Source organism: Bos indicus, chromosome 6 (genome assembly GCF_029378745.1).
Source record: "Bos indicus isolate NIAB-ARS_2022 breed Sahiwal x Tharparkar chromosome 6, NIAB-ARS_B.indTharparkar_mat_pri_1.0, whole genome shotgun sequence".
Classification (NCBI taxonomy): Eukaryota; Metazoa; Chordata; class Mammalia; order Artiodactyla; family Bovidae; genus Bos; species Bos indicus.
In genome coordinates this window covers 16802785-16823640 of record NC_091765.1, presented here as the reverse complement: position 1 = coordinate 16823640, position 20856 = coordinate 16802785, and the positions used below count along the sequence as shown (strand labels likewise).

The 20856-nt window shown below is 41.3% G+C and overlaps 1 protein-coding gene across 1 annotated transcript in view; it reads right to left on the bottom strand.

Annotated features, from left to right (window-relative positions):
* COL25A1 (collagen type XXV alpha 1 chain) overlaps positions 1-20522 on the bottom strand; it is a 516301-nt gene extending 495779 nt beyond the window's left edge. The window contains exons 1-2 of the mRNA XM_070791080.1: positions 18965-20522; positions 17812-17881 (exon numbers count right to left, since the gene is read on the bottom strand). Of these exons, the coding sequence (XP_070647181.1) occupies positions 17812-17881; positions 18965-19261 (367 nt within the window). The 5' untranslated portion in view covers positions 19262-20522. The remainder of the gene's footprint in view (positions 1-17811; positions 17882-18964) is intronic.
* Between the last annotated feature and the right edge of the window lie 334 nt (positions 20523-20856).

The following is a 20856-nucleotide window of genomic DNA, read 5'->3' as shown; positions in this document are numbered from 1 at the left end:
CTCAGATATGCAGATGACACCACCCTTATGGCAGAAAGTGAAGAACTAAAGAGCCTCTTGATGAAAGTGAAAGAGGAGAGTGAAAAAGTTGGCTTAAAGCTCAACATTCACTTCGTGGCAAATAGATGGGAAAACAGTGGAAACAGTGTCAGATTTTATTTTGGGGGGCTCCAAAATCACTGCAGATTGTGACTGCAGCCATGAAATTAAAAGACGCTTACTCTTTGGAAGGAAAGTTATGACCAACCTAGAAAGCATATTAAAAAGCAGAGACATTACTTTGCCAACAAAGGTCCATCTAGTCAAGGCTATGGTTTTTCCAGTAGTCACGTATGGTTGTGAGAGTTGGACTATAAAGAAAGCTGAGCACAGAAGAATTGATGCTTTTGAACTGTGGTGTTAGAGAAGACTCTTGAGAGTCCCTTGGACTGCAAGGAGATCCAACCAGTCCATCCTAAAGGAGATCAGTCCTGGGTGTTCACTGGAAGGACTGATGTTGTAGCTGAAACTCCAATACTTTGGCCACCTGACGCGAAGAGCTGATTCATTTGAAAAGACCCTGATGCTGGGAAAGATTGAAGGCAGGAGGAGAAGGGGACAACAGAGGATGAGATGGCTGGATGGCATCACTGACTCAATGGACATGAGTTTGGGTGGACTCCAGGAGGTGGTGATGGACAGGGAGGCCTGGTGTGCTGCGGTTCATGGGGTCGCAAAGACTCAGACACGACTGAGTGACTGAACTGAACTGAATACCTTTCATCCATGAGTATTTATTAAGCTGCCACATGTACAGCATCAGGCTGCGTAGAATAAAAGTACAAATCAAAGCAATCTTCCTTCAGGAAATAGGAAAAGAACTAGGAAGCAATGTCTAAACTTTTTTAAGTGATCTGTCTTCTTATTGTATACATTGTGGTATGTCTATACAACAGATTACTCTATAGCCTTGAAAAAGAATGATGTAAATCAGTTTGTATTGGGAAGATACACAACAAACTAGTAACAGCAGACTCCTCTGGGGGAGGCATTGTGTGCCATACAAATGTTTGTTTGTTGTCGTGTCATATGTATGTATGATTTTAATAATAATAACAATGCTATAATCAAACACAAAGAAGGAGGTCGACCTGGGGCAATACTTTCTCTCTTTTACCACAAGGAGGAGAGAAGAGAGCAACCTTGACAAAAGCAGTAGAAGCAGAGATAGAATGCTTAAAGCTCAGAGGGTCCTACACTGGCCGCCTCCAGATGAGGGGATGATACTGTTAATACGTCCTGAGTGTTCTGATCACCTTCCATCTCCTATTCTTCTAGAGGAGCCTGCTATGGAGCTGATATTCCTGCCTTCCTTACTCACTGGGTATCCAGATGGCTCAGTGGTAAAGAATCCGCCTGCAACGCATGAGTCGCAGGAGCTGCGGGTTTGATCCCTGGGTCAGGAAGATCCCCTGGAGGAGGAAAAACCAACCCACTCCAGTAGTCTTGCCTGGAGAATCCCATGAACAGAGGAGCCTGGCGGGCTACAGTCCATGGAGTTGCACAGAATCGGACACGTCTGAGCACACAATCGCATCCTGCAATCACTGGCAGTGATTTCGACCCCTGGGGAACATCTGGCAATGTTGAACCATTTTTTGTATTCTAGAAAGGGAGTGCAACTAGCATCCAGTGAGGAGAGCCCAGGGATGCGGCTAAACATTCCACAGGGCACAGGACCACCTCACAACAAAGAATTATCCAGCCCACAGTGTAAACAGTGACAAAGCTCAGAATCCCTGCACTCCTGTTTCCTTAAGGCCACCTGAATAGACTCTGTTCTTTAAAAGCCAAGAGTCTAGCCAAGTCCCAGAGATTCTGTCCTCACTAGAAAACATGGCCATAGAATCTGAACTGACTTTTACGAAAGCCTGCAAGTCTCCGTAAAAATAACTGCCAATGGAAAGCAACCTGCCGAAGGGTTAAAAACATTACACTTGACCTCACAACTAACTCACAGAGATAATTTATCCTGAGAAAAATCACCTAATTGGCATGTAGCCAGCATTTCTCCAAAGTATCACAACATTCATTAGAGAACTTTTCCATTTTCTAGAAGAAGTTTTTTAAAAAATCCAAGTAACTTCTTTAATAACATGTTGCTATTTTTGAATTCACGAAAAGTAAATGAACTAGAATTATGAGTTCAAATACCAATTATCATTGTAGTTTTAAACCCATTAAAATTAGATACAGTTGGCTACAGGCTATATTTTTCTAGCTTTTACTTCCCTTGTAGTCCAGTCTGCCGTTTCAACACCACTGTTCCTTTGTAAGAGTTCAGCAGCCTACTTATTTCTTTAAATAGTAAGGCATATGGCACAGGGTGTCATTCATAGTAAATGGCAATATATATTTTATTAGTTGAATAAAAAGACATTTAAAGACTACTGTACACACGATCCCTTAGTCTTTGTCAGAGATGGTTGGAGTTAGGTAATACCAGAGGTCAGTTACTACCTATAAAATAGAAATTTTACATACTAATATACAGAATATTTAATATTTATAATTAACTCACTCCTCCATCTAGTAATAGGAGACTCTCAGAACATAAACTGCTTCTGAAGAAGGTAAATATTTCCCTACCAAAAAAGCTGGCCAATCACCATGTAGTTCAATGTGTCACCACCCACCCAGCCCCTATTCTAACACACTTTCTTCCAAGAACATATGGGAGGGCCATTATATAGCTTCAGTCCTTCTTCTGCCAAAAGTTCAGTGGGCTTAGTCAAAAGGTAGAAGCAACTGAAACAGGCTGGAGCAGAGAAGAGTGTCTATACCCCTGGGCAGCTGAGGGCTGAGCTCTTTGAGATGGTAAGTGAACAGTGTCCATAGGTATCAGGAGAAGGAAGGAAGATCAAACAAAACAGAGACAACAGGAGAGGTAACTGGCCAAGAACAGGAAATAAATCTCAGAAAGTGAAAGTGTTAGTCTCTCAGTCATATCTGACTCTTGGCGATCCCATGGACTGTTGCCCACCAGGTTCCTCTGCCCATGGAATTTCCCAGGCAAGAATACTGCCATTTCTTACTCCAGGGGATCTTCCCAACCCAGGGATCGAACCCAGGTCTCTTGCATTGCAGGCAGATTCTTATACCATCTGAGCCACCAAGGAAGCCCAGTATGGACTAAAGACAGCTATCTGAACTGGAAACACATGAATGAATATGAAGGGAATTGGTTGGAGTGCCCAGTGAAAAGCCAAACTAGTAAATAAGATAACTGAAGTCAAAGCCAGGACGTCCAAAATAGCAGCACAGAACCCCAGAGCCAGCCACATGCTCACACCAAGCAAATGTGGTCTCTGTAGAAATAATGCCTGGGCATCGTATCCCAAAACACAAGAGCAAGGTCAGCAATTCCTCCTTTTACATTAGAAGAACTACTCACTGATACCCAAACACAGGACACTGAGTCTTCCAAAGTGGTTTCTCCCTTAAACAAATTTTCAGCGTTACCATTTTAAAGGCCACTTATGTCCAGGATACTAGTAATACAGGCATAGCAATCAACACTGCCACCAAGGGTCTAGTAAATGAAGCATTTAAAGTCAAACTGAAAGGAACTGTTCTTTACATAATTTTAGCAACAATAAGAAAACTGAGTACCACACAACCCATAAGATAAGAACAAGGATAAAGACAGAAAATAAACAACCATTACTACACTGAAGTGTAAAAAACCATTTTTTTTTTAACCTAAAAGAATTTTTTCCTGTGAAGTTGCTCTCATGTAACGTGGAGGAAAACATATGCTCCAACAGAAAACTAGTAATCTAGTTTTCTGCATAATCTAGAGCACACCTGTCCCACTTATCCGATTCTTTGGAAGCTATTGTAAAATGCTGTAAGTTGTAGATAACTAATAACAAACTCACATAATTAGACACATGGGTGAACCTAGAGACTGTCATACGGAGTAAAGTAAATTCAGAAAAAGAAAAACAGATATCATATATTAAAGCATACATGTGGAATCTAGAAAAATGGTACAGATGTACAGAGGCACAGACACAGAGAACAAATAAACGGACACTAAGGAAGGAGATCCAACCAGTCCATTCTGAAGGAGATCGGCCCTGGGATTTCTTTGGAAGGAATGATGCTGAAGCTGAAACTCCAGTACTTTGGCCACCTCATGCGAAGAGTTGACTCATTGGAAAAGACTCTGATGCTGGGAGGGATTGGGGGCCCGAGGAGAAGGGGACGACAGAGGATGAGATGGCTGGATGGCATCACCGACTCGATGGACGTGAGTCTGAGTGAACTCCGGGAATTGGTGATGGACAGGGAGGCCTGGCATGCTGCGATTCATGGGGTCGCAAAGAGTCGGACACGACTGAGCGACTGAACTGAACTGAACTGAAGGAAGGGAAGGAGGGGTGGGTGAGATGGAAGATTAGGATTGACATATACACTACTATGTATGAAATAAATAATTAATGAGAACCTATTGTGCAGCTCAGGGGATTCTACTCAATGCTCTGTGCTAAATGGAAAGGAAACCCAAAAAAGAGGGGAATTTATGTATACATATAACTGATTCACTTAGCTGTGCAGCAGAAACTAACACCACACTGTAAAACAACTAAACTCCAATTTAAAAAACTTAGTGCATTAAAAAAATTAACTGTTGTCTATAGACATGCAAATTCTGCATGCAACTGATTTATCTCCCTTACTGAGGAAAAAGTCCAGTTCTCCCTCCATTTATATATTAGTTTCAATATTCTAGATCTATAAATGTATCTGTCTTTAAATTCTACTTTGAACTGGTTATCACATCTTACCAGTTACTTCTTTATTGATTCAAGTAAAATCCTTAACACATGTTTATTGATTTTACCTTTTTTGGAAATTTATCTTTTAACAGTAATTTTGGGGAAGCAGTTACTTTCTGAAATTTGATAGAATACTGACATTTGCCATTGATGTTTTCTCAGTTATGTTGCTGGATTTAATCACAAGTATAATATTGCCCAGGAAACGCCTAGAGGTTTGGGGACCTAAGGATAACAAAGCTTCTGAATGGTCAATTTAGAGGCAGACTATAAGCCAGGTAAAGTGTCATCTATAGAATAGAGGCAAAATCGAGTTATATTCATGCTAGAGAAGAAGAGAGGATGGAGAGAAGAGAGGTTTGACTAGAATGGGAGCTTTTATTTGAGAACATAGAAGATCCTCTATTTTTGCAGTTTCACAGATACATGGCTCCACCCCAAAGATAACCTTGTCCATTCTATTTGCCAACAACAGCTCACTTTAGGGCAATGCTTGTTCATGGATATAGCCTGATAGAGAATCACGTGTCTCTGGGTGTGTTTGCTGCGTTCATTTTTGGTTTTTAGGAGTTCAATGAACATTATTAATCTCACCACATCCTATAACTGCAAAAGCAGTGTGAACATTCAAAATGCTAGTGGTATAGCATTACAGTTAAACAAAAATGGAGACTTCAAAAACCAGAAAGTATACCTCAGACGTCTCAACTCAAGGATACTTTCTGCCTTAACTTTTGGGGGCTTCCCTGGTAGCTTAGTGGTAAAGAATCTGCCTGCCAATTCAGGAGACACGAATTTGATCCCTAATCTGTGAAGATCCCACACTCTATGGGGCAACTAAACCCGTATGCCACAACTATTGAGCCTCTGCTCCACAGCAAAAGAAGCCACTGCGATGAGAAGCCCATTCACCACAAGTAGAGAGTAATCCCCGCCCACCAAAACTAGAGAAAAGCCAATGCAGCAACAAAGACCCAGCACAGCCATAAATAGATTTAAAATTTTTTAAGTTTTTCTAAAATTAACTTTTTAGCATTCTAAAACTGGCATTAATAACATAAATTTTTACTACCAACACATAGCATTCCTTACACAGAACTTGATTGCAGAACCAAAGCAATATTCAGGACTGTATCCTCAGAAATAGTGGAAATCTAGAACATTAAATAACTATGCACAGAAGGAAACTATACAAGAACATAAAGGCCCTCGCTCCTTTACGTGTGTAATTTCTCCATGCTAGAGTTCTTTTATTAAAAATTTTCAGATGCATAACATGTATAGTAATACTAAGCCACGCTGTCAAGCTCACTGCTCAAACACCTGGGAGGTTGTCAGTATGTCTCTACCATTTTGACAGTAAATTCAGGGAATACAGTTTGATTAGACTTTTTACAGCTCATGGTAGCTTTGGCTGGCACAAATGGTCTTTCCAGTCATTAGTACCAGGTCAGCCTATCTTTGCTGCTCTGTCTTCTCTCAAAAGGCAAAGTAACTACAAAGTCATTTAAAAAAGAAAAGTCATTTTTCTCTTCCAGACTTCCTGAAAGCCCATAGGGTATTAAGGAGAAAATAAACTGCTCACCAAAGTTCAGTAACATGTACAGTTGTCATTCTGTTATCTGCCCAGTAAGACACTCAAGGTGTTGCACTTGACCAAACTACTGTCCACGACTAGCTACTCAGTACAGCTAACAGTACCGCAGATGATACTGCATGTTCATTTCAATGGGAGGAAGAGTTCAGTCTTTCAAACTTATTTTTGCAGTATTTGCTACAGAATGCTTGTACCTAGATTTACACTTTCTTCCTGAAAAGTATTACACATATCCCTTCAGCATTGGCTACAATGTTTTTAATTCCTATTATTATTTAAACACAGATGTGCAATTCACATATTCACATTACCCTGTCAATCTAAATTTTAATACATAAACATCAGTTTAACACAATAAGAATCAGATCAAAAAGACAGTCTCAAAGATCTTACAAGTATCTTTAATGACAACTTTTCCACAATATAAATTTTCTATAAATAATATAATTTGGGGATAGTTATCTTTTTTATCAGTTCAGTTCAGTCGCTCAGTCGTGTCCGACTCTTTGCGACCCCATGAATCACAGCACGCCAGGCCTCCCTGTCCATCACCATCTTTTGTATACTACTTTGCAAACCAAGTATTCACTATTAGTTTAGAAAATCAATTGCTTTAAATACATATATAAAATAGGCAATGGATTGTTCTAACTTGGTGAGGAAGCTTCATAGACATATCCAAAATTACAGAATAAGTAAAAATACATAGGGAAAAATATGAAAACACACACACACAAAACTGTCATAGAAAAACAACAATACTGCGACTTGGAAGCTTAAAAAATAAGCGACGTTAAGAAAAGGGATGAGATGATTTCCTGACACACAGTCCCACGCTCAGTTACACAATGCACTTTGACAGCTTTCCAGCGCTAATTCTATTATTACATCTCCTTTGCTAGACTACTAAAACTATTACAGGACAATATTTTATTAATAGTCCTTTCTGGATTCCATTCCTTTTAATATACAGTTTTGTTTCCATCCTTCCTTGTAAAGTTTCTAGTTACAGAATTTTGGAGAGGGTTTATGTATCGACAAACACATGGTGTGTCTAAACACAGGAGCTGGGATCACACTGGGGCTTGGCCTTTGAGTAAACTATTAACAGAAACCAAAGGATTTCTAAACTTCTCTGGAGTTCTTCAGGGGCCACTATGGGGGAGTGAGGTGAGCAACGGAAAAAAAGATCAAATAAGGTTTTGGCCTCTGTCTCCTCTAACCTCCAGGGTTAATCACTGTGTGCGTGGCTAACATTATATACAACTTTATATACTGGATTTCCTCATAAGATTTCATTTTTTTCTAAAGTTTCAGGCTCTTTGAGAAATGCTGGAAAACCCCTGAACCACTTGACCTCTAAGATTTGTATTAACTTTAATATGCTTTGGCCCCGAAAATCCTCAGAGAAAATGTTTAAAAAGCATAGGGATAAGGATAATTAGTGTACGTAGAGATAAACCACAAAAAAAGTTCTCAACCAAATCAAGTTGACAGATCTTCATTATGATCATTATGAACTTTTATAGCTAACTTTCTGTAGAGAACTCTACAATAAGCCCTAGAGATACACAGATACAAACCAGAACCCCAGCCATGGAGCTTATAAATGAGATTGGTAGAAATGGACTCCCAACCCACTCCCTCAGGAAGTCGACTGCAATTACTCTGTGAAACCACATAGTAATTAGCATTAGGATCTGCCCATGAGAGACACATGACCCTTGACACACTTAACTCATCTGACATCCAACCAGGTTGATAACCATCCTCAGAAAGGCATCTATTTAAGATCCTTGTGTCCATTCAAACTTTGTCTGCTCTGACATCAAGCCCTACTTTTTTCAGTAGAAAGATGATTTTTAGTATTCCAAAGTTCACTGGCAAAGCCCTAGAATTTGCCAGCAATTCTATATGACTTTCAGGTCAAAAGGTTGTTTTTTTTCCGTGGTTTATGGGAATGTGTTATCTTATGATCATGTCATGCACATTTTTAAAATGCCAGCTGGATTTTGGAGCCCTTAAGACACAAATCAATCCTGGGTGTTCACTGGAACGACTGATGTTGAAGCTGAAACTCCAATACTTTGACCATCTGATGCGAAGAGCTGACTCATTTGAAAAGACCCTGCTGCTGGGCAAGATTGAGGGCAGGCGGAGAAGGGGACGACAGAGGATGAGATGGTTGGATGGCAGCACTGACTCAATGGACATGAGTTTGGGTGGACTCCGGGAGTTGGTGATGGACAGGGAGGCCTGGTGTGCTGCAGTCCATGGGGTCGCAAAGAATCGGACACGACTGAGCAACTAAACTGAACTGAAGACATAAATTGGAGTTTCACAATTCCTAGAAAGGTAATACAAACAACTTACATTTAATAACTGTCAGAACTGACCTAAAGATACAGGAATATTGAGAAAGAACTGTGTCAAAGTTCCAGGCACATTTGACTTTAGTATATAAAGGATCAAAAATAATACCACCATTCTGGCTCTGTAATTGACTGGATGGAGAGACTCCTACAAGATTTTTCTCTCCCATTAGCTGCTGCAAGAGTAAAAGAGGATGTTGGAGACAGAGAGAATTGCTCTTACTCTCTTAACCATTGTCCAGATTTATAATAGGAACTCTAAAGTACCAAGCTTGCTATATGATGGTAAAGAGATATGATTTCAAGAGATTACAGGATATAGGTGGCTTTTTTCTCCCTTCTCACTCTCCTTACATCTGAAATATTTGAGGAAAGAAGAATACATTTTACCTTTGCCACAATCAGACCTATTTCTGCTGTTGCTGCTGCTAAGTCGCTTCAGTCATGTCCAACTGTGTGTGACCCCATAGACAGCAGCCTTCCAGGCTCCTGTCTCCCTGGGATTCTCCAGGTAAGAATACTGGAGTGGAAGTGACATATTCTGACTATATTATCATAATGCACAAGCTAGGGCGGGCTATAATTCATTCACTTAGCCTAAATGTGAAAACAATATTTAAATATGTGCTGATTACATTTAAAATATAAAAATAAAAACTTTGTGTACATAATCCAGAAGCCTAGAGCTCCTAAAATCAAAATTGTTATTGTTGTTTAGACACTAAGTACTGTCCAACTCTTCTGCAACTCCATGAACTGTAGCCCGCCAGGCTCCTTTATCTGTAGGAATTCCCGGGCAAGAATACTGGAGTGGGATGCCACTTCCTTCTCCAGGGATCTTCCTGACCCAGGAATCGAACCCTCAACTCCTGCATTGGCAGGCAGATTCTTTACCACTCAGTCACCTGGGAAGAAGCCCAAATCAAATCAAAATTATGATTATCCAAATGAACACATAGTTTTTGGCATTTCTGGAAAATCAGACAAACCAATCAGACTAAGAGGCACAGTATGACAAAAATTAAGAACACATTCCAACTAACGTATTATGTGATGACTGAAGTTGAAATGGAGCCTCCAAACGAAATTATGTCAAAAGCATGATAGCAATTCCAAACAATTCTTGATTCTGAGAAAGTACAAAATAGAAGCACAAAATCTTCAACTGATAAGCTCAATTACATTTAGTTCATTTATTCTAGTTATTGGAATACCAGCCTCAAGTTCATATATGTGAATTTATCTACTAAATAACTAAATTTTCGACTAATACAAAAGTGCAATTTACTAGATTATTTTAAATATCTTAAAGCTGATAAGACAGCCTAGTCTTCAAATACAGATGGAAGAGGTTACTTGTTCCTTCCATTAAACTTTTTTCTTTTTTTTTTTTTTTGAAATTAGACAAAGCATTTATTTAAAAATCCATGGGTTATTGGCAGAAAAATGGGAAAAGGAAACAAAGATCTAATGGGATAAATAGCAAAACAACAAAGTGATAGATTTAAACTTCATCATTATTAATAATTATACTGAGTCCATTAAACTTTTCCATAGTAAACAATTTGAGAGGTAGAAGTCTACTAGGAATTTAAGTGAGAAGCAGGTGACAGTCCCACTGGTTCAGCTCAGTTTCTCCTCCTAGTGGTCACAAAGGGAAGGTGCCTGCCCTCTGGTGGCATTTCTTCAAGGAATCCTGTTACTTAAACACGGAATATTCCTATGAAGAAATACATGATACCAGTGAAAAGTGCTCAATTTTAAGTCATAAGTGAATTTCCAATTACTTTTGCCTCCCACTTAAAGCATCTCCTCCTTTTTAAAAGTTGACCATAAAACATTTTTACGTTGCAAGGTTGCCGAACACAATCCAAATGAAACAGTAACAATGCATGTCTAAAGCTTATCTGGGTGTGCCACAATCATTTTTAACACAAATTCTTTAAAAAGGTGTTAAGTATCATGGTGCATTAAATCACTGCATGGAACTTGACATGTATTGGCAAACCAGGGAGGACGGGAATGATTCTGGGTTTAGCTGGGCTACTGCGTCAACCCAGACTGACTCATAACATGGTTTTCATATTCTCAGCTCCCAGCAAACCACCAAGTAGCCTTTATGAAGTAGTTCATCCTCAGTTGCTCCGCCATGTCCAACTCTGCGACCCTACGGATTGTAGCCTGCCAGGCTGCTCTGTCCATGGAATCTTCCAGGCAAGAATACTGCAGTGGGGTGCCATTTCCTCCTCCATTAAATGGAAGGAGGAACTAAAAACACTTTTTCATAATAGGTTTTAGATGGTATCCACTCAAGATAACATAGATTGATGTCATTTTGATGAGTGTCTACTGAGGCTCCCCCTGCAGAAAACAGTGTCCCCTTGAACTGTAAGAGTCCTGATTCTGGCGTGTTCCCCACTAGCCCTCCATTCACCTAATCTTGTCAATGAAGCAATGCCCTCCTTCTCCATCCCTAAACCTAATCTTGACATTCAAACATGCCAGGCAGTTGGCTTTGAACACTTACAAACCATCAGAAGCACAGGTCCTGAGAGGCTATGTGTGACCTATACATTCTTCAGCTGAGCTGGAAACAACAAACCCCTGCACAGAATGTATACCCTTCTCTTACATAACTCCCAGCTTGAGGAAAGAAAAACAGAATTACTAAAGTAAGAAGGAGAAAAGAGTATTTGAAGGATTTGCTTCTCAATGACTTTCAGACAAGAGAAACAGAAGAGAAGCTGAAAAAGAAGAGAACCTGCTTCAACAAGCAATTTGTCCTCCGCTCTTCAGGTGAGAGGGCATTTTGTCAGCTCTCACTGCTGGACCAACTAAAAGTGTTACACCCAGACGGCCGTACTCATTAGGACTGAAACCATTTAACGGGAAGGCTTGGAGGCACTCAGATGCCACATTGCATTGTTTGGCTTGAGTAGAGGAGGGGAATGCCTGCTAGTCTCATTTAAATAACACTTATGGCATTTTAATTTGCTTTCTTTCTGCAAACCGCTTCTGACTATTCTTTGCCTAACATAATTGAAAATCTATACATTATTATGTCCTGACTTGATTCACTCTTTCCATTCATTTTGTAGCCGGTAAAGAAAAATGTACAGCGTAAGTGAAAAACCATGTTAGTAGGAAATACAGTTTTATATGATAAAGCAGATTTATGTTAGCAAGGTAATTTAAAGGTCTTTTCATGTGATGGGAAAGGACGCACAATCTTAAAGTTACAGCTAACATTTTCCACCCCAAATCGAGAAGTTGCCACAAGAGGAGTCACCAGAGATTGTGGCATTCATATTTCTGAATCAGAGGTATTTCTACTTACCGACATTTAATATGACTTTGTCTCCAACCATTTTCACGCACTTGAAGGGTGTGGAAGGACCTCAGAAATTATGGGATAAACCTTTTTTATTTCTGGCTAGACTCACTGAGTAGATGACTAGATGCACTACACTACTTCATCATAACCCGTGAATGCAGCGGAGCCAGATTCAGTGGAACTTTTCAGTACCACCAAGTAGGAAGTTTCAACTCTTATTCAGCCCAAATCTCACTGTTTTCCGAAGAAATGTAGAAAAACAGATCGACATGCTCTCTACCACAGCCTTTTATATACTAGAGGCACTTTTTGTTTCAGTTGGATAGCAGTGTAAACAGCTATCAGTGTACTTCATCTGGCCATAAATTCTTGGAAAGACAAAAGCCAGGTGCATTTTTATCCATTGCCAAAGTTCTTATTTGTAATCAGAAGCCAGATTTTCTCATGTTATGAGTTTCTCCTACTATGAAAGTCTCTTCCCGCACGAAAAGGGAAGAAAATCCATAGTATTAACAGTATGGATGAAATTTTGGTCATGTGCTCCAAAGCACACTGTACTTTCTCTGGGTTGTACTTGTCAGGCTGGTGAATTCAAGTCATTTCAAATATCTGCCATCCTCATTGAAATGTAAGTGCCACGAGGGCAGATATCAAGTCTGCCTTGTTCATCAGCCTTTTCCCTGTGTCAAGATATTTAGCACACAACAGGCTCTTCATACCTGGAGAACTGACAAATGCCCTTCGAAATCATTCTAGTCCAACACCGCTATCTGGGAGATACGAAAATAGAGTCTGTAAAAGTCGTTCTTGAAAGTGATTTCCCTGAGATTGTATAACACATTAATGGCAAAACCAGGGTTAGAACTCAGGGTTCTTTTTTTTTTTTTCCACTATATTTTTATCAAAATTTTGTTATAAGAGAATTAATATACCTTATTCAAAAATAAGATTTAAGAATAATCTATATATACTCAATCCTAAAGGAAATCTACCCTGAATATTCATTGGAATGATTGATGCTGAAGCTGAAGGTCCAATACTTTGGCCACCTGATGCAAAGAGCTGACTCTAGAAAAGACTGGTGGTGGGAAAGAGATAACGCAGGAGGAGAAGGGGATGATAGAGGACAAGATGATTGGATGGCATCACCGACTCAATGGACATGAGTTTGAGCAAGTTGTGGGAGATGGTGAAGGACAGGGAAGCCTGGTGTGCTGTAGTCCATGGGGTCACAGAGAGTCGGACATGACTGAGCAACTGAACAACTCTTTGGGACTCCCCCAAAGTTCTCTCACTTGCCAGACAAAATAGCTTCAGGATTTTTTGTTGAACTAATTTACAGATCTATAGTCCATGACCCCAATGACAAATAAGCAACCCCTTGATCAGGACAGGCTCTCTATCTGAATATACCAGGGTCTATCATTAAAACAATCCTACTGGTAGATCCTGATTGCTCCTCCAGAAATGCTGTCATGGAAGAAAGGTCACTACCAATCATCACAATTAGACCTTTGGATTCTTTATTGCCCATTCACCTTCTCTGCCCATTTCGCCACAGAGGTTCTTTTCTCTAAGACTCTGGGCAGGCACAGCTGATGAGTAAGGTACAGAAACCTTTGTTATCTAAACACCATTTGTTTATCTGTCTGGTTCCCAGTGGTCTTCATAACTGGAACATAGAAGCCTTCCCATAAATATGCCTAATCTGTACATACCTTATGTAGGACTCTAAAAACAGAACCCCAAATGGAATTCTACAGCCATCGGAAAGAGCCGATTTATTCTCTCCTATGAGGGTCAAGCTTTACAGAGGCCAAGCCACAGAAGTCACCTGAATTTCCATGGTTCAGCTACTGCTAAATCAAATATTCTGCTAAACAGAACTCTAACTTGTATGGTTTTTAACTTTTTATTTTGAGGTTTCTTTAAAGCAAGTATTCAAAAAATAGACCTTCTCCTGAGCACCTGAAAAAAGTAAATGTGAATTTTGGGGAATGATGAAGTGATCTAAAATTGGGTTGTGGTGATGACTTCCCAGCTCCATAAATTGTTTTTAATTTTTTTAATCATATTCTTAAATACTATAAAATATACTTCAATAAAGCTGTTAAAAAATAAGCATGAAAATTAGTCAAAGTACTTCTTTTTGTAAACATCTGGTATCAAAACTGCCAAGACATTCTTTATTCCCATACTCTTTTAAGCCATGGTTCTATCCACTACAATCATGATTTACCTACAAGGTCAAAACCTTTTCCTAGAATTTTGGTAAAAATAATTTAGTAGACTAATATAGTATCTGTAACATCTTCACTGATGTAGCACCAAGAGATACTGACTCCTTTGATTATCTGCATAAATGGCCTACAGATATGTTTGCTTAATTAAGCACAGTGTTCTCATCCAAAACCTGTCATTAACTAGCCATGGGGTTTTGAGTAAGTTACACATCTTCAGGTCTTAGTTTTCCCACCTATATCACATGTCCCCATGGACCAGATCAGAGTCAAGTAACACACAATATATTAAAAAGAATAGTAACTGATATCATCTAATGAATAGCCACTAATATGCCAGAATTTAGGTAAACTATCAACTTATAAGGAAAATAATATTAGTCCCTTTTTTTACAGATGGAAACTGGAACATAGGGAGGTTCATTAGTCTGACCAAGGTAATACAGTTATTTAGTAGCAGACCTAGGATTCCAATCCAGAGCTGTTGAGCTCCAAAACCTATACGCATCTTCAATTCCTCATCAGACTTTGTGTTTGACTCAGTCAGATGGGGGCATGAATCCTGCCCTTGCCTTTACCATGTTAAGTTAGTCATCTTCTCTGAGTCCCAGTTTCTCCACCTGTAAAATGAGATTACTAATATTTAACTCTTGGGGCTGTTGTGAAGATTAAATGCAAGATTGCTTCCCCTACAATGAAAAACGGTTTGACAATAGTTTGTTATCAAATAAACTCTCCCACAAAATTTCCTTCTTTTGTTAAAAAAAAAAGAAGCTTTCAATAGACGTGCAGACATAGAGAAGGGACTTGTGGACACGGGGCGGGGAATGCGGGGGGAGTTTGGGAGGAGAAGTGGGGGTGAATAGTGAGAGGAGCACTGACATATATCCACTACCCCGTACAAAGCAGACAGCTAGTAGGCAGCCGCTGCATAGCACAGGGAGCTCAGCTTGGTGCTCTGTGATGACCTAGAAGGTGGGATGGGGGAGCTGGTGGGGAAAAGGCTCAGAAGGAGGGTCTGTATGTATACATAGAGCTGGTTCACGTTGTACAGCAGAAACTAACACACATTGTAAAGCAATTATACTCCAGTTTAAAGGAAAAATAAAAGCTTTCAATTCTATGATTGTTTGTAGCCTACCTAGATAAACCTCACTGGTATTGAATTCTATCAAAAAGTGAACACAAATAACACAGCAGCCCTCTGCTATCAGTCCTTGGTTCTGTGATGGAGGCTGTCAACAAGAGTGTCAACTTCAAGGGGTGGGCATCTCTCCACAGGAACTGAGCTGAGGTCACAGACTTGTCTCACTCTGCCCTGCAAACAGATGTCTGGGTGACAACTCTTAGTCACTGCAAACAAAGGGGAAAGCCAAACCAGGTGGGAAGTGCTGTATCTCCTTTCTAATCCTCTTGGCTAGCCCAGTCCCTAAAACAATATCTTGCTGACCATAACTCAAAATAGCTGGTTTTCCCCCAGGATACTATTTTCAACATATTGCCTTTATTTTGATGATGTCTAATTCTTCCACAAGCAGAAGACAGGGTTTTCTATAACAGCGATTTGTCAGCAAGAAACCTGTCTAATTCTGTGTATTGGACTATGCACCTTCAAAAGTTTCCCTCTGAAGTAACCTGGTGAAAACTGGTGTAATGTGGAGCTCTAGTGGTGGCAAGAAAGTAAAGCAGCCATCCTAAGAGCCAACAGAAATGCCAAGGGAATCACTTACTTAATTGTTATTATGGTGAAATGGCCGTTTATTGTTAAATTATGTTTAGAAGAAAAACGGTTCCAAATGATCATCCAAGATTATCTCAGGTAAACTCTAAATGTAATGACTTTCTTCCAGATTGCAAATTAGACCTCAACAACCAACTCACATCAAACATCATGAAGCAGTTAAAACCCCTAAAAACACAGAACTCGGGGCTGTGGTTGTCACTTTTCTACTTTTTACCAAGTTCACTAAGAATCCCATTAATTAAATGCTAAGCATTTTCACACCGCTAGAGAGAATATTCTATACAGAAAATGCTGCATTCTGAGTGGTATGATCAGTGAAGTCCTGTACCAACTGTCTTGGGAATTTAAATAATCCCTACAGGCTGATGAGGTTGTTGTGGGCTAATTCCTGCACTAGAAAAGTGCCTTCCTTGAATTTCTGACTTCTGAGATCTTTCCCAACTTTAAACAACTAAGAATGAAACCTACAATATAAACATTAATTCTTTGTTTTCCTGTTACCTAATTTACATGCCTTCTCAATTGAAAGGTCTTCATTTTCCAAAAATACAGCTCCATTATGGTCGATAATATAGCAAAATATAAACAGTGACATTTTTATGACATAAAATCAGGAGCTGACATTTGAAATTTCTAAACATGGTACCTGGTTTAGCTGTGTCAAAACAAATTGTCATGAGGCAAAAACCTCAGAATGTGAAAAAAATATAGGAACTAGTCTTTCCATACAGTGTAAGTAACTAAGTATCATATTCCTGAACATGAAAGAAAATGTAAGAGACTTACTTTCCTATACATGATGATAAGAGAAACTAATTTGTTCAGAAATACATTAACAACATTTATCTGAAACAAAAATCTCAAGACTCATGGGAGTTTTTCATGACTTCTCTCAGCTAAAGCCACTAGATACTTTCCAATGGACATATTCCAAAGGCTTCTAAATTGTAGGTCTACAGAAGACTGACCACCAAGCCTCAGAGGTCTGTGAAGGAAGATTTAATGATTACCCAGAGATTTTGATTCATTGATGTCTTTCTCCTCCCTTCTTCTACGAATATAGAAGGAGGTCATTAATATAGTTTCCTAAAGCCACACAGAAAAATGGTAAAAATGTAACAGCCTTTTCTGAGAAGTCATTGAGAACACAGTAGTTGGTAATGAGAAGCTCAAGATAAACAACTAATTTCTTTTCAGTCCTCATTGCTATAGGATAGGAGAGAGAACCTTTCTTATAGAAAATAAAAGCAGACAAAGAAGTGAGGGTGGTTTGCTAACATGATCGTCCATCAAGGGGAGCAAACAGAAATCTGTACTAATGCAGTATCAGCCACTAAGGAGTTCAAGTTTAATGTGTCCTGCAATCCTTCTCACTATAGATAACAAAAGCAAGTAAAACCAAAGAATAATTTTCAATCTGTGAAACTAAGAACTTTGTTTTTGGACATCATCTTGCAGGTATTTTCTTTGATGAAGATCTCTATCTTCTTTGCTTGCCCTTAGCAGACCTTGGTATGCTGCTTAAAATAATATTTGTGGCTTTATCTGCCATTCTTTTACCCAGACATGTTGATTTTATTAAAGTAAGTTGGGTCTGCATTCTTTCTTTACTATTATTACAGGTAGACTTGACAGACATAGGACCTTTGTTTTAAAATGCTCTGCTATGGAGGAAACCTTATGAAATAAGTTCCATTTTACCTGCCGGGCAATTGCATTCTGAAGGTGCTTCTCTCGCGATTCTTATTTTAGCCATATGTTCATAGGACTTCTGGAGGAAAAGAAGAGGTATTAACAATCATCAGTAGCATTGCGGAGAAATGGATTCTTTAGGGACTCTCTGGCTATATGCCTGATTTACCAGCCTGCATAACTAACGTTTACATATGTACTTGGACTCTAGTCAAAAGGTAACAGTACCCAGGCCCTAAAAAAAAGAAAACGACCATTGAGATGGTATCAAGGCTGTGGGACTTGCATAACATCTTTCTTCATTCTTCAACTACCATCACCCTCCCTCTCAGCTCAGGCATATGCAGTCATTGTACAGAATCAGTATTAACACGCTGCAGTTTTAGGTAAGCTAAGAGTTTTAAAACAACCAATATTTTACCCATAAATGTCAACTACTTATCATGCTGTGCTGCCACTACTGCCAACCAACCTCTCTGTTGGAAGAGCAAGTCCCAGAAAATCCCCTAACTGGACTCTAAAGCACTCCTGGTTTTGATGAACATAACACAGATTCCTTTCAACTCTCAACTCCAATGGCTCTGCATTCACAAACACCCGTGGCACTGCATCCTTTACCAAAAATAAATAAACAGGGCGACTATTTTTTTCTTTTAAACATTTAACATGAAAATATTCAATGTGTGAAGTAATAAAATCACATGTAGTTATTTCACTTTTAGGAGTGATTTCCAATCCTATCGCTATGTTAATGACACAAATGACCCTAACCTTCCTATACTGTATGAAGGATTTAACAGATGTTATCTCTGCAAGAAATATTCTCCACAATATTGGGAAAGATCCACACACAGCTTCAGAAACTAAAAAGAGCTTAAATGCCAACCTAGGTGCCATTCTAGCCACCTTTCCCCCTTTTAGACTTCCATATATGTTTAGCATGCAAACATTAAGAAGAGTAAGGGAAGATGATACAGAGAGGGTGGTAAGAGAGGATGTGCATATACAAATATATGCTACAGTAAGCAGAGATGGTGGCCTAACACATATGTGTGCACAAGCCATACTACATCTGCATATAGTAAGGCAGAGGTTGGTCATGCACACAGACTCGCGACTGTAAGATGTTATCCACGTACAAAACACACCCAGCCTTTCACACCTGAGCCAGAAGTCGCTCCACTTTCTCTTGCACCATTGCTTTGAGCTGATCGACACAATCAGGCAGCAGACGGATGGAAGGGTCTCCTTTGGCAGACTCGAGGGCAGCGATCCTCGCCTGGAGGTCGTTGGTTTTCACCCCCAGGTACAGACAAGACATCACGGCCACCACGGACAGGAGGGTCGCCAGGGCCGCGCACGGCGACACGGGGCGGGCACAACGCTGCCCGGCTGGGCTCCGGTCCTCTGAGCCCGGCTCCCGCCCCCCTCCTTTCCCTGCTTGCTTCTTCACCAGCATTGTGGCGGGGTCGGCTGTCTCGGCTTCGCCTCCCACCCTCTAGCACTTCCAATAATCTTAAAAGAAAAAGGATGATTCCTGCAAAGTTCGTCCCGATAGCTGCACAACTAGTTGGAGGAGTCGGAGCCGGAGCGCAAGGATGGATCAGCGCCGAGAACCGCAGACCTGGACCATCCTCCGCTTTCTTCTCCCCCTCCCAGCTGCGAGGGAAAAGCACCCTCAGTCCGCGGACCGGTGGCGATAAGGTAAAATCCAGAATGAAACCCACCCTCCGGTGTCCCTCCTGGCCCCTCCGAGGACGGGGACCTCCTCTGAAGAGGGCGGCCGCGCGGGGTCCAGGGGACAGCGGCAGAGGCGCTGCGAGGGGCCGCCGCTGACCCTTGCCACAGAGCACCGGACCTGTTGCGCCTCTGTTAGTTTCCCTTATTTCTACCTATTCGGTGTTTTATCTCCGTTTCCCACCTAGATTCAGTTCCAGGCAAAAAGGCTGACACAGACCGCGAGAGCGCAGTGCAAAAAGGGTGGCCAAGTGGGGAAGAGCAGAGAGGAGAAAGAAATACCCAAGGAGAAAACGCGAGTCGCGAGGCCCGAGTCGCGGCCGCCCGAAGTATCTCCGCAGCCCGGCGTGTACGAGCCTTAAATACCCTTCGGGATGCTCGTGTATGAGCGCGCGCGCGCTCCGACGAGCGGCGTCCCTCCCCCGACCCACTCTCGGCGAGCCGCCTCCAGCCCGCGGCTCCCGTGGCAGTGCGCCCCCCTTCCCGAGGCTGGCAGAGGCCCGCCTTATTAGCATAATATATTCACCTTCGCCCAGCCCGTGGGCGGGACCGGGGAGAGCCCGGGAGGGGCGGGCCGCTCGGGTGGGAGCGGAGCCGGAGGTCTTTCATTAGCATAATAGATGCAAGTAACTGGAGCTGCCAAGGCGATTGGAGAGCAGCTTGGCGAACCCTCCCTCTTTCTCCGAGTAACTTCAGCGTCCCCTAAGGCCAGTTCGCCCCGCCTGGGCCGGGGGCCGAAGCAGGGTCGGCAGTTGGGGGCTGGCGATCCTGGCTTGCTCTGTCTCGGCGCGGTGCCCCCATTTTATCCCGGTTAAATGTGGAGAAATGGCCTCCAGGAGAGAAGAGGGGGAAGCAGAAAGCTCTAGCTCTCTATGTCTTCCCTCGGAAGCAGTGGCAGGAGCTCCGGCGATCCCGACTTGGTGCAGAGCCTTCTTCCCTCCTCCCTCGCCTTCCCACATGCCTGGAGGCCGAGTGTCTGGCTGACGCCTGAAGTACATTTCCCCACTTCCCTTGTCTTCCCACGGCCGCACTGCCGTCTCCGACTCGGGAGGGTCTCTCTCCCCTCCCCCAGTTTCCTTCTGGCTTGCTGGGGTTGAGCCTCCTCTCCGCCCCGTGCTCCTAATCTGTACTAGGGTGCTAATGCATTTTCCTGATTCCCTGTTTTGTGAGACTAAAGAACGGAGTGTTGAGGTACACACATTTCTCAGAATTTCTGAAAGGACTGAAGAATGAGGTCAACTTTTCCTTTTACCTGTCTCTCCTCCTGCTGAGCCCTCTGGATCAAATTACAAGTTTCCAGGGGGCTTTTTGAAAGTA